At 37.9% G+C, this 14722-nt stretch overlaps 1 protein-coding gene across 4 annotated transcripts in view; it reads right to left on the reverse strand.

Moving 5' to 3' along the window:
* Positions 1–1569: 1569 nt before the first annotated feature.
* Positions 1570–14722, reverse strand: part of ryr1b (ryanodine receptor 1b (skeletal)) — a 135668-nt gene continuing 122515 nt past the window's right edge. For all 4 annotated transcript variants that reach the window (XM_081372215.1, XM_081372213.1, XM_081372214.1 and 1 more), the window contains 17 exons: positions 14421–14502; positions 13010–14319; positions 10613–10695; positions 10310–10478; positions 10103–10189; positions 9202–9513; positions 8696–8826; positions 8558–8600; positions 8328–8461; positions 7042–7102; positions 6344–6490; positions 6124–6258; positions 5893–6049; positions 5734–5798; positions 4068–4168; positions 3921–3972; positions 1570–3185 (listed from right to left, as the gene is read on the reverse strand). In XM_081372215.1, coding sequence (XP_081228341.1) covers positions 3090–3185; positions 3921–3972; positions 4068–4168; positions 5734–5798; positions 5893–6049; positions 6124–6258; positions 6344–6490; positions 7042–7102; positions 8328–8461; positions 8558–8600; positions 8696–8826; positions 9202–9513; positions 10103–10189; positions 10310–10478; positions 10613–10695; positions 13010–14319; positions 14421–14502 — 3165 coding nt within the window. In that variant the 3' untranslated portion in view covers positions 1570–3089. The remainder of the gene's footprint in view (positions 3186–3920; positions 3973–4067; positions 4169–5733; positions 5799–5892; positions 6050–6123; positions 6259–6343; positions 6491–7041; positions 7103–8327; positions 8462–8557; positions 8601–8695; positions 8827–9201; positions 9514–10102; positions 10190–10309; positions 10479–10612; positions 10696–13009; positions 14320–14420; positions 14503–14722) is intronic.

The raw sequence follows: 14722 nt of genomic DNA on the forward strand, positions 1-14722 counted from the left end.
TACGTCTTTCATAACATAGTTGAGAATCATCTTTATACAAATTTTAGTTGAAATAAATCCTGAAACCCCAACATTTATTTGTGACTGAAAAAAAATACATATAATTTCATGTCATTTTATTTTTTAAACAACTGAGTCCTGGTGTCCACTAGGACATAGCATAACATATGAATAAAATATACATTTTTATCATTTGTTTCTTATGCTCTAAACAATGTGATGACATGAAAAACCTAAAAAAAACTTTTTTCTGGGTCTCAGGAGGATATTATATTATTATATACTTGAGCAATATCACACAAGCAAGAATGCTGTTGTTCCGTATATCATCATGACTGTGATTTGGCAAGATATTTCTTTTAATATTCAATTTAATAAACATGAAGATTAAGTAACTTATTTCCGCCAATGAAAATAGCTCCAAACGAAGCAGCAGCGGACTCATTCACACTGAACAACACCCGGTTGTGGCGGTGTTTTATTCCTGAGTGAATCGGTGGGTTTGAACAAATTAGTTAAGTGATTGATTGACACACACGGTCACTTGTTTGGTTCCAGAATGAATCAGTGTTTGAAAGGATTGGTCGAGTGGATCACATTCGCTCATTAACACAGTCACCTATATTTGTTCCTGAATGAATCATTGTGTTTGAACAAACTGGTTGAGCAAATGATTAAGTGTTTTGTTACCCTCCCATCCCCGCCTCCCCTCCTCCTCCCCCTCCCTAATAATCACAATTTAAATATCAAGGCAAATAATGAACAATTATGATTTTGTCATGAGCCCTAGATCACATTAAAAAGTCTTCTGAGTAAATGTGATTTTCTTCTTTTTTTATATGCAGGTGCACTTACCTGTCATTTTAGAATGATCCATTCTGTCCAAAAAGAACTATTTAAGTCATCAAGTGAAATTGTTTTAATTTCGCAATGTATATTGCAAAAAAACGAAATATCACAATGTCATTTTTTTCCAATATCGTACAGCCCTAGTTTCGAATTCAGAAACAGTTGCTTGATTTGTTCGAATGAATCAGTGTTTAAACGAATAGGCTGAGCAAATGATTCAATGACTCGCTCATAAAGACAGTCACTTGATTTGCTTCAGAATGTGTGTTTAAACAAATTGGGTAAATTAATGATTCAATGACTCGCTCATAAAGACAGTCACTTGATTTGCTTCAGAATGTGTGTTTAAACAAATTGGGTAAATTAATGATTCAATGACTCGCTCATAAAGACAGTCACTTGATTTGCTTCAGAATGTGTGTTTAAACAAATTGGGTAAATTAATGATTCAATGACTCGCTCATAAAGACAGTCACTCGTCGCCACCTAGTGGTATATTGATACTACTATACTAATCCATATACTTCTGTAAATACCTGTAGAATTGCACATTTACAATGCATACTGATTAATTGCACAGTAGTATAAGACATGTATTATACAGTAAGGCCTAAACAAATCATAAAAATATAAGAACATGCAAGCACTGATTAAGCACAAAAGACACAAAGATAAGAAATAGTAACTTTCACGGTAAACAAAACAGAATTCAGCCAGAAGTGCTCTTAAAATAGTGGAATCTGTTTAATGTGCATTGAAACAGGATTCAGCCTGATACACAGTCAGATCCAGACAAGTGAATTGATTTCTTCCCTCTGTGAGCTCTCAGAGCAAAACACACCAAAAGACCTCAACACACGCTCCTAATGTGCAGAACACACGCGTTGTGAGTTTGTTTCAGTCGCTTTAAGATGTCTGATGCACAAATATCAGAGACCTACGCCTACACACTTCATCTATATTCAACAAAAATAAAGTGAATTTCGCCAAAAAGAAGAATAAAAATCTAAAAGGCAAAAACTTGTCTTGTTAGCACTGTTAACTTAATCTAGCTCACATTCGTTTTCCACTTTTATACTAAATTCTGACCTAAATCCCCCCACCAAAAAAGGTACATAATAAATACTCGGTTGTGACACAATGAGTTCAGAGTATCTTAATCAAACAAAAATATATCATCTATGTATTTAAGTGGATAAATTAAGTTGCCATCTTGCTATCTGAACGACACATGTCAAGTTCTTAGCTGACAGAATAGCAAAATTACTATTACAAACAGACATGATAATGCTTCTTTCCATAATCAGAGTGAAAGGACATTGTCTTGTAAATCTAGAGAGGACGGGTTCTCTCCACCTCTCTATATTTGTAATACAGCATCAGCATTGTGTAAGCAGGACACATTGGAAGTGTGTGCTTGGCATAGATACAGCATCCCATTATAAGACTCTAGAGTGCAAAACTTTTACAAAGTTAAAACTTCTCATTTTGTCCATTTGTAATGCGAGAAAGAAATCTTGGGATCGTGATACTTTCCTCTTGAGAATAAAATGGTATTAAGATATTTCGCTTGCACGCATTCTCCCATTCGCTCCATACACCAGGGAAAAAGCCTGGCTCGATATTCGTCAAAATGCTCTATATATAAGTCACAGAGCAGGGTGCTCCCACTCGTATGGCTATATTTCTGTGGTGTACGTGAATAAATAAACATAAAGCTATATTATATATGCTAAAATTAAAAGATCTAGACAGCTACTCTACACATAAAAAGATCCCTACAGACTATCATACTTAAATCCTCACCGTACTGTTAAGATTCAACATTAGGCACTGAGATTTTTTTTCGATTCATAGTGACAGACGAAAAGGACAGAAAGGAAGGCTTTGTTAAGGGGTGTTTTTTTCATTTTGGCTTGATTTGATAAAAAAAAAAGTCCTTAGTGGAGAAGTAAAGGCCATTTAGTGTATATATATACAGTTTAAAATACTTTCTTCGAACGAACAATGTTTGTTCATTTCTCGTTTAGTCAAACACAGGGGGAAATGAAAGGTTTTCAGTATTATAAGCGAGTTAGTGTGATGTGTTGACTGAAGACGAGGGTCGTGAGAGTCAAATCAAGGCTACAGTCAGTCATTTATCCCTTGTTCCCTTCTTTTAGTTATTTTTCACAATTTTCTCTTTGAACTTAATTCCAGAAATTATACTCGTACACACAAACACACACTTTTCCAGGCCGTTAGCCAAGTTGATCCTCGTACTGCTTCCTGAAACAGTCACCGGCAGGGAAGAAGTCCCAGCATCGCTCCTGATACATTTTCCATACGTATGACTCCTAGAAAGAGAGAACAATCAAATCTAATGTTGTAAGTGTACATTTAGAAAAAGCATTCAAATGTGTATGTATATCAAAAGATAAGTCAGTAAGAAAAAATTAATTTATTCAGCAAGGCATTAAATTGATCAAAAGTGACATTTATAATGTTACAAAATATTTATATTTCAAATAAATGCAAAAACTTTCTATTCATCAAAATATCCTGAAAAAAAAAAATCAAAGGAATGATGGTCTTCACAAAAAATATTAAGCAGCACAACTGTTTTCAACACTGATAATAATAATAAATGTTTCTTGTTAAAAATTCTGCTTTGCCATCACAGGAATAAATTAAGTTTTTAAATTTTTTAATTGGCAATAATGCTTTTACTGTATTTTTGATCAAATAAAAGACTTTCAAAAACATAAAAAAATGGGTTACACTTTATTTTAAGGTGTCATTGTTACAGTGTAATTATATATTTAAGTACTGAGTAATATTAAGCAACTACATGTACTTACTATAGGGTTAGGGTTTGGTTGAGGGTTAGTTGCATGTAAATATGCATAATTTACTGTTATTACTATGGTAAGTACATGTAACATATGTAACAAGGACACAAATAAAGTCTTACCAACCCCAAACTTTTGAACGGTATTGTAATATTATATTTATAATGTATGCCCGTTTAGATAAAAGCTGAATTCTGTTGTTGTTCCAGTTTATTTTTTTTGAATAAGAAAGACACTGACCTGTCCTGTGTGCTCCGTTTCGTCTTTATTGATTAAGTACATCAGGAAGAACCTGCACGGCGGAAAAGACACGGTTTCAAAATGAGGAAAGAAAAAAATTAGCTCGCACTCTTTCTCAATAAACAAAAGTATTTACTATATACTTACATGTAGTTGGCTAAATTGTGCTCCTCCAACGTATGCGTTTCGAAGCCATGCGGAGTCGAGTCAAAGTAGTCACTTCCAATTCCACAGATGAAACACTTAGTCTTTGGAAAAACAACAAAAATATGATCATTTTTCAGAATGTGTCAAACTGTAATGCTTAACACAGGTATGCATTCTCAGGATTGTCACAAGGGGCGCTATGGCACAGATTAGCAAAAGCTTCTGCAACAGTCAGTTTCCTCTGAGGTTAACCACTGTCATGGCAAAGCAACAGTTTGAAGAGGATCTAGTTAAAGGATCTAGAAAGCTAGTTAAAGTTTAGTCTGAATAAGATAATTCCCTACTACACAGTAAGCAAAAATTAGTGTGTGAAATGAGTAGTACTCATAAAACAATAGGTAAAAAAGAAGAAGGTGGATGACCAGTTACTTCTGCCAAGATTCCAAAATGCACATCTAATGGACTCTTTAGTACTTTAGTACCCCTTGATTCCACAGGAGAGAATGTGTGAACTGAGAACGCAAGTTACATGACATTGACAACATGGCAGATTGTAGTTCAATTCCCAGCTCGAGGTCGTTTACTAATCCCATTCCTCTCTCTCCACCCCGCCTGTCTGATCTCTACACTGACCTATCCGATAAAGCCACAAAAAGCCCAAAAATATATTAAAAAAAAATTTAATTACTAATTTAACAAACAAAAATGACCTATTTAGTAGGGGTGTAACAATATATTGTGTCACAATTTATCGCAATACAAAAATGCAACAATATGTATTGTGTGTTGTTCCCCCAAAATAAAAATGACAGTGTGAGAAAAAAACAAGTTTTCAGAGTTTTAGTGTCAGTACTACATTAAACTACTATATATAGATGTTGAATATAATGTATAATAATTCAATGGGGGAAAATTTGTGGGTCCTGATAATGCCAAATGTCTGATGTTACCAGTAAAAAGTGGCCTACATTATTCAGTGACAGAGCAAGCATATTCATCTAAAATAATTGTGTATTTTCAGCTTCAGACTCATGAATATTGTTATTCTGGTGTCTCTATTGTCCTGTGCATTGGGTTTCAGCACCAAGTCCAAGCCTGTTCATTTCATATAGCATTTTAATAAACTGTACATTTTCTGTTAACCATTTATCATATGTCTTGGAGTATCGCAATAATATTGTATTATGCGTTCATACGTAAATTGCATGAGCTTATTTCGAACATCAGATCGAAAGATCTGAAAAAGCCCATACATTTACCCACCCATAGACCCTCCACTCAAAGAAATCAGGACAGAAGTGATTGAAAGTGGACAAAAGAGACGGATTAAAACACCAGGTGTGAACAGGAATGTGTCTCCCTCGTCTACTTGTGATCCGATCGAACAAAACGCATCTTAACACCAGCTGTAAGCACGGCCTTTGACTAAACACCATTTAGCTGCTTATTCTGTCCATAAAGCACCCATTTAGCAACAAAGAGACTTGATTTACACATAAAGTGAGCAGATTGTTTTGTTTCTATGTCCATTTAGGGGTGGGCTTATGTGAAAAAATTATACCAAAAACAAAAAAAACACTGAGATTAGTTACTGTCAGCTCTATAGATTTAAATGACATTTTGCATACTTGAGTGAAGTATGAAAGTATATAAAGAGCAGTTGTACCTCCATGTCCTCTCGGACCTGCTCCTGCTGATCTCTCAGCTCACCAAAGGCATCAATGATCAGACCTGCACACAATGCAAACATCATGTCAAAACTCAATTTACAGAGTACTAAATAACCCACAGGGTCTAAAGCTCTCTAACGAAACACGTTCCTCACCTTGAATGATGGCCAGCAGGATTACAATGACAAAAAAGAAGAAGGTGATGTCGAAGACCACACGATAAAGTTCATACTCGTCTCCAGCCGGATCCTCGATCTCATCTCCTATCCCGCCACCGGCTCGCACACCCACGTACATGTGGAACAGATAACACTGAGAGAGAACACATGATCACGGTCAGGCGGGAAACGAGAGAGTGGAATTCAACCAAATGCAGAACCACTTACAGTCATCATGTCGTCACACTTCATGTCCGGTTCATCTTCATCCTCACTCATGTTGTAGAACTTTCTGAAGAAGTTGAAGGCCACAACGGTGTAGAGGTAGACCACCACAGCCAGCAGACCCACCGTCATCAACAGCTAAAACACAGTCATCATCAACATTCATATCTAGAACAGATGTCTGTAAAATCTCGGCTAATAATCTGATCTCTGAGAGCTGTACCTGTTTTCCATTGTGGGTTACAGAGGACAGGATGGTGCGCAGGGTTTTGACGCCCATGGCGATGTCCAGCAGATGGCAGGCGTAGAAGAAGTTGTTGTAGTGGCCAAGGAATGACATGACCATATACCAAACCAGATACAGGAACGTCTAAGAGCAAAAGAGAATCCAAATGAATAATCATTCTTATGAATATCCTCAGTGATATATGTGACCCTCGACCAGTCACGAGTCGCACGGGTATATTTGTGGCAATAGCCAACAAAACATTGTAAGTGTCAAAATGATCGATTTTTCTTTTATGCCAAAAATCATTAGGATATTTAGTAAAGATCATGATCCATGAAGATATTTTGTAAACTTCCTACCTTAAATATATCAAAAAAATATTTTTGTGAGTGAATGCAGCACAATCGCGAACATAAATGGACAACTTTAAAGGAGATTTTCTCAATATTTCGATTTTTTTGCATCTTCTGATTCCAGGTTTTCAAATAGTTGCATCTCCTGTCCTATCCTAACAAACCATACATCAATGGAAAGCTTATTTTTATTTAGCTTTCAGATGATGTAAAACTCAATAATAAAAAAAAGACCCATAAGAATTGGTTTTGTGGTCCAGGGTCACACACACACACACACATATATATATATATACTGCATATATGGAAAAAGTCAGTTTTGTCTTTACTGAAACTCACATTATCAGTGAACACCACTCCAAATTTCCAGATCTGGTATTTGATGTCGAAAGATGTCAACCTGTGGATTCATGATATTGTATAATGCAAAACAGAATATCAATTCTATTATACCAATTATTTACAATTATTATACCATATCATGTTTATGAGTAGTTCGATCTTTGATAGTTCGATGTTCGATTCTCAAATGACTCTTATGAATAGGTTCATTTTAGTGAATCAAAAACATTCTGAATGACCAGATTAGCTCAATTCCCAAACAAATGACTCTTTTGAGACACGTTTTTAGTGATTTAAAAATAAAGAGAAGTATAGTCCAATCAATTCCCAAACAAATAACTTTAATAAGCTGTAAACTATAGCTGTAGTGAATCATATCTACACAGCTTACAACTTACTGTTTTGCTGTGAGATTTAAATCAAGGAGTTAATATGACAGTGTAGTTAACAGTGTAGTGTTTTTGTTTACTATTGTTCTTAAATCTATTTATTGGATATATAAATCCAATATATTATTTCAATCTATTAATCTAATTATGGGATTGCATTTATACCGCCACTAAAAAAGACTGTAAAAAGCCATTATAACATCAGTCTAAACACATCATAGCAAGAATTGTTTAACATTTATTTATAATTTTTTTTACATTTATTTATTAATTTATTGTCTCATCATTTGCATTTTTCATCAAAAATCATCAATTAAACTTTTAAAGGATTAGTTCCATACAAAATTGAAATTCTGTCATCATCTACTCGCCCTCATGTCGTTCCAAACCCGTAAGACTTTCGTTCATCTTCGAAACACAAATTAAGATATTTTTAATGAAACTTGTGAGGTTTCTGTTCCTCCATTTAAAGTCCAGGTAACCAAAATGTAAAAGATCCAAAAATGTAAACGAATCCATATGAATCAAGCGGATCTTTTACGCTTTGTTTAACCAAAATCTTATGGGTTTGGAACAACTGTGGTTGAGTAAATGATGACAGAATTTTCCTTTTTGGGTGAACTATCCCTTTAAGGAAATGTGGCCCGTTGCATAAACTAAAAGTTAGTCATCTAATTGTATTCTTCAAGACTGGTCCTAACTTTTTAAAGTCAGAGAAATAAAGAGGTAGATCTGTCTAATTTGAATTGGTCAAAGTCTTAGTCTTAAAATAGGGATTCCCATCCCTCCCAATTGACATATTCGTTTTTGCTATGGTAGTGAATCACTTCTTGTTACTTGTGTTGGATATTGAAATTTTGGTGACTTATGAGTGTGTGTTGCATCTTTCTGTACCATGTGAACATTGAGGGATCAGGCTGAGGCTTCTTCTCGTGTGTCATAGCGCTGACATCAAGAGATGCTAGATCCATGCCCAGAAGCTCAGCGATTCTTTCTCTACCGTAGATATCGCCATACTTCTCTAGCACCTGCAACACAGACACACCATAAACACGCTCAGACTTCAACATCTCTCAATACATGAAGCGAAATATCTGCACACACAAGTATAGCACACCCCTGACCTTTCTCTTGACAAATTTATCCCAGTAGTTGTTCGGAAAACTCCTGAGAGTAAAATAAAAGGGAATGCCATTTCAGATTGCACAGTCTTCACAGAGATACATTTATAAATAATACGAATAATAAAATAGTGATATTACGGTGTATTGAGGACAAGTCTGTCCCACTGGCCCTTGATGTCATCATCTTCTGGTTGTTCAGTTACATACAGACCATCAAACTCCAGTTTACGGGCCAGCTCCTTCTCTCTCTTAAAGATGACCAAAGGAACCTGGACAAGTACAAACACAGTGTTAGCAGCTCATACTAGCTCAAACACCTGACAGGAATATTTCACAAATTAAAAAATAAAAAATCTGCCATCCTTTCTTCAATATACAAGACTGAAGGGAAGGATTTCAGTGAAAAATAATAAAAAAATTTATTTTTCTCACACAAAGCTTTTGCATGGCTTCAGAAGACGTGCACAAGTCATATGGACATTATTGATGCTTTTATGGTCATTTTTTCATGCTTTCACTGGAAGAGCAGCGTCACATTCTACTGAATATCTCCTCATGTTTCACAGAAGAAATGATCACACAGGTTTAAAATGACGTGATGGTAACTGTGAGTAAATGATAACAGAATACAGAGAGCCCCTGACCTTCAGACAGTTGTAGCCGATGATACAGAGGAAGGAAATGATGGTGTGTAAGACGGAAAAGAACGTCATAGAAGGTTCCATATATCCAGTGCTCTCCTCCAGGAAGTAGTAGACAAACCCTTCATCGTCATCTTCCTCTTCAGAGCCTTCAAACACCCCAGATCCCTCAAACACACCAGAGCCTTCAAACACACCAGAGCCTTCAAACACACCAGAGCCTTCGAACAAACCAGAGCCCTCAAACACACCAGAGCCCTCAAACATGGCCGAACCCTCGAACTCCTCCTCCTCGTCTCCTCGTCTGTCGGACACCTACAGGAGGAAACAGCTGACTTCAATCCAATTTGTTCTTGAAACATGTTATTACAGCAAATCACATGGCTGTCAAGTGGAGATGCACGATTCTGGATAAATTGAGAATCAAATTCAAATGAATAGACAAATCGCAAATTAGCAAATCTGCAAAATAGGCAAATTAGCCAATCTGCATCATTAGGGACTACATAAAAAATCCATCTATAATGTGTGACATTACAAAGACAACAAAATTAATAATAATGGTTTCCAAAATTAAATAAATGTTTTTGTACTCAAACATGTTTTTTTTTTAAATATTATTCGGAAAATATTTTTTTATTTTGTTGACAGCACATATGAGATTAACATGAAAAACTATGTCTGTCAATGTAATTAAAAACTCTCATAATTAATCCTATGATTAAATGTATTTGAATGTAATATCAAATTTGGTGAATGTTGATGTGTTCAACAATGAAATATGTTAAACTTTCTTCATTAACACCTTAAATGCACACATTAACTAAAATGTTTTTATTTTTATCTACTATTTTCGGGTCCCCAGATCCCAGTTTGAAAACCCCTGTTTTAAAATCACACTGACCCTGTAGAAGAGCAGAATGAAGTTGAGTGCAAAGGAGATAAAGAGAGCCAGGAAGCGCAGGTTGTAGAAATTGCGAGACAGATAGTTCTAGAAGAAGAGAAAGTAGTTTTAGATGCAGGTAGAATCAAAAGTGATAAATGAAAAATATAATACAATATAATTTCTACATAACTGTGAAGGATCAGAAACAGTGTACAATACAATTACCATGAATTTGATTCTTTGGATTTCGAGCTCATTCCAGAGTTCAAAGCCTCCTTCCTCTTCCTTCTTGCCTTTCTTTGCTTTAGCCTTTTCTTTTACCTCCTCTGGCTGTTCTGGTTTTTCCTCAGGCTCAGGTTCTGCTTCCTTCTCGGCCTTCTCTCCATTTTCAACACTTTGAGAGACAGAAGGATTAGCCAAGGATTAGTTTTTTATATTGTGATGAATAGGACTTTACAATTGTTCTCGACTGAAAGACTTTGAATTTTATATGGGGAAAAAATTGCTCATTTGTTCTCCATTACTCACTCTGCTTTTTCGGGTTCTGGGGCTGCTTCTTCCTCTGCTTTCTCCTTCTCTGCTGCTGCTTCGCCCTCTCCTTCTTCGCTTATCTGAAATACCCGACAAAACAATGAGGAGAAAACAAGAATGTTTAGATTGAGAGATTTAGATTATGAGTCTACAAAGCAAAGAGGTCTTCACGGGTCCAAAAATTCGTACCCGAAGAGACACTGGATCTTGTCTATTATCTGAAAGTTGGACCCGGACAGAACCGAGAAATGTCATAAATTCCGTTCTTCGCATGAGACGTTAAACCGAGGTCCTGACTCTCTGTGGTCATTAAAAATCCAAGGATGTCCATCGAAAGAGCATCGTGGCCAAATTTGCCCCTTGGCCTCTGTCCATCATCGCCTCCTAATCATTCCCATATACTGCTTGGCTTCATCACTAGGCGCGTTTCCATTACAGATTTGCACAAAACTTTTGCAATTTTTTCTAAATATCGATAAAAAACTATTGCGAAATGACGGCGTTTCCATTAATCGATGTTATGCGACTAAAACGTCATATTTTCCTCTCGTGATAAGTCATTCCAAAAATCATGGCAACGGACGTTGGTAGGTTTATATATATCACAGCCACTGCACTAGACATTATAATTATTAATGGAAGGAAACGTAGACGTGTTAATCAAAGCATTAATGGCAAGGAAAGACCCTTACTGTGAGCGGCACATATGAGGTGTTTCTGGGTGTTTCTCTCTCATTTCTGCTCCGAGGTCTTGATTGTTGCCCCTCTATGAGGTTTAGAATCCAGCTGAATTTAATAAAGAACTCTTGTCTCATATTCTGTCCAAACACACCGCGCTTTCTAAGTCAGGTGACTGTAAATGCGCAAAAACTGTTTCCATTGCAGTTATGCGAAATATTCCTTTTTCGAATTGGCTGAAAAACCACCTCATGTAAGCGTGAAAACTTTTTTGTGATAAACGGATAAAGCGTATTTCCAATTCGCAATTTCAATTTGCGCAATTTGAAGGGTAATGGAAACGCGGCTACTGTCTCCTCTCCACCAATAAACTGGTGTGTGGTGGGCATTCTGGCGCAGTATGGCTGCGGTCACATCATCATCCAGGTGGAGCTGCACTTTGGTGGTGGTTGAGGAGATTCCCCCTTCCACATGTAAAAGCGTTTTGAGTACCCAGAAAAGCGCTATATAAATGTAAAGAATTATTATTATCATTATAAATGTACTACCCAGAATCGACGTGGATCCGTCTATTATTTAAAAGCTGGACCTGAATCCAGCCGGGAAGACAGACTCGACTGGACCCGATTGGATTCGGCACATATTCGGCAGCAAATTGCTATTAACAAGTCAATAAACAAGTTGCGAAAATAAAACCCTTTGTCTACCTAAAACCCTTTTCCCTCCAGTTAGCAGCCTTTTCCCTTGTACCTGAGAAAAGTTCCATCCATTAAAAGCTTTAAAAGTCCACTTGCTGTCACGATGACGGATGACAAATGCGACTTGCATTTTAGCATTACTTATTTGCAATCATCTCTGTGCTCTCTGAGCCGAGTCTGACCAAAAATTTTAGATATAACAAGACGGTTCATTCATAATATTACTATAAAAATGGGAGAAAGAAAGAGTGCGCGCTTGAGACTGCACATGCGCATTAGGAGCAACCTGGAATATAAGCTTTTGAACACAATTTCAGCAAGCGTCAAAGAAAGCATTCATGTGACAATTCATCTCAGATTTTGTTGGTGATTAGAAATATGTAGTTTTTTTACTGTTCCAGCCGCTCTGCTACCGACGGCTGGGGTCGCTCGTGTTGTTTTCACCTTGTTTCCCCAGCTCACACTTGTCTCATCTTAATTTTATAAGTTGCAAGTTACAAAACACAGCGCTGACTGACTCTGATCACTGCTGGGTGTACTCAGATCAACTCGGGTATTACACACAATGTTAAACAGACCCGGGACCCAAAGTAATAGATTGGGACCTGACCCGGACTCGGCTGACCCTTTAAAATATAGACCCGAACCCGTACGGGTCCTCCGTGAAGAACTCTAGTGAGAAGTACCTTTATATTTGACAAACTGAAGGAGAATGATGTGGTTTACACACAAAAAAAAACATAAGGGACAATCCACATGGACGGTCCCTCTTAAGGTGCAGTTACATTATCAAACTTTCAGCTAAATTGTATTATAGTCAATAGTGTAGCGGAGTATGAAGCACAGCTCACGCAAAAGTCACTTTAAAACCAAGCAGCGAATCAGCATGGGGCTGTATTTCTCCCTCTAACAAAATTCCCAATTACATGGATTCATATTGAAAAGACTGTAAAAATTTGCCGAACAACCATTAATAAACAATCAGGCTACAGTACAAGCACTAAACTCTTTTACTCACCAGCTTTCTCTTCAGCAATGGACTGCCTTCTGGAGTTGGAGGCTCCTCTGGCTCAGTTTCTCCCATGTCTCCAAGACCACCATGAGGACCAAAACCCGGCCTTGCACCATCTTCCTCTTCTCCCTCTTCTGCTTCATCCTCTCCTCCTCCTGCTCCCTCCTCTCCTTCACCAGCTCCACCTGATTCCTGTACTTTTCTTGCACCTGGCTCTGGAGGAAGGTCATCGTGCACCTCGTCTTGAGTCGGGTCAGGCATGTTAGTCAGAATCTCTGTCAACGTCATCTTCTTTGCTCCCTCCACCAAACCTCCTCCGAAGAGGGTGTTCCAGATGAGCATGAAGAAACCTCTGCAGACGCTGTAGATGAAGTGCAGGATGCCAAAGAGAACAGTATAAAGGAACATCACCAAACCGACAATCATCTCCTTTATGGTCATTTTCCTGATTTTGCGGTAACGCCGCCTGAGATTGCGGAAAGTGAAGAGGCTTATGAAGTCCACTACGCTCTTGATGAAGTCAGAAAAGGCTGAGCTGGATTCGGGTGGTGCTTCTTCTCCATTCCCTTCCTCTCCTTCTCCCTCTCCATTTCCTCCACCACCGCTCTCCTCTTCATTTTCTTCATCCTCATCCTCGATCACCTCCTCTTCTTGCTCGGAGATCTGTGAGGCGATGTTCATCTCAAAGATGGTGTCCTCACAGAAGTTCACAAAGAGCTCCATCTTCTCAGATTCACCGCCCTCATTGACAACATCAAAGATGAACTGTCGCTTTGACTCTCTGACCTGAGGCATCTCCCATTGGTTGCGGTTGGCTTCGCTGATTTCAAAGTAGATGCGCTCGATCCTCTTGCTGGCACCCATGATCTCGATTCGGCCCAGGAAAGGGCGAAAGTAGTTCAGCACGCTCTCGGCTTGCTCCAAGAAGTTCTGCAAGCGGGTGTCATGGGGAACATGCTCAGAGAGGTTGGTGAGTAGCACGGCAATGTTGAAGCCGATGTCTTTGGCTGGCTCTTGGAAGCGATCGGCAAACTCCTCAAAATTGATCATCTCGTTCTCATCGGCCTCGGAGCAAGACAGCAGGAACTGGATCTCAGATGGCGTGTACTGTTTCTGACTGTCCATAGCCTTGGAGAAGTCTTTCTTGGAGATGAGGCCACGAGGGTCCGTCACATAGTCACGGAAGGCGTCCGATGCCACAATATCCTTCAGTTTGAGGAACATGTCGAAGAACTTGAGAATCATCTCTACATTGCTGGATGACTCAACCAGCATGTCAACCATCTGGCGAGCAATTGTGCCATTCACAATATTACCTGTAAAGGAGCAATAAAACAGGCCATAGATCATAACTCAAGTCTTTACAGGTTTGTAGGTCACCTGTGAAAGTTAAACATGATGGGCAAATATGTCTTACCCTCCAGTAGAGAGAGAAGCATCACCACCATGTCCTTTTGCAGATCAAGAAGCTCCTTCAACAGACCAATTTGACTGGAGTCCTGTGTTCAAATTCAGACACACAACAAAATAGCAAAGAGTTATCCACAAAATGTCTCACTTTATACAGTAATAATAAAGACGTTTGGATTCACATATATTAGGACCTAGTTCTCCGTGTGTTTTTATTTTGGGTGTTTTTTTTTATGTGCACCATGAGACCAAGAAAGAAGTATCCTGATCAGGCATAACTGCTTTCAGTGGCATAACTAACATCTCTGG

The sequence above is a fragment of the Scardinius erythrophthalmus genome (assembly GCF_964197995.2).
Source record: "Scardinius erythrophthalmus genome assembly, chromosome: 8".
Lineage (NCBI taxonomy): Eukaryota > Metazoa > Chordata > Actinopteri > Cypriniformes > Leuciscidae > Scardinius > Scardinius erythrophthalmus.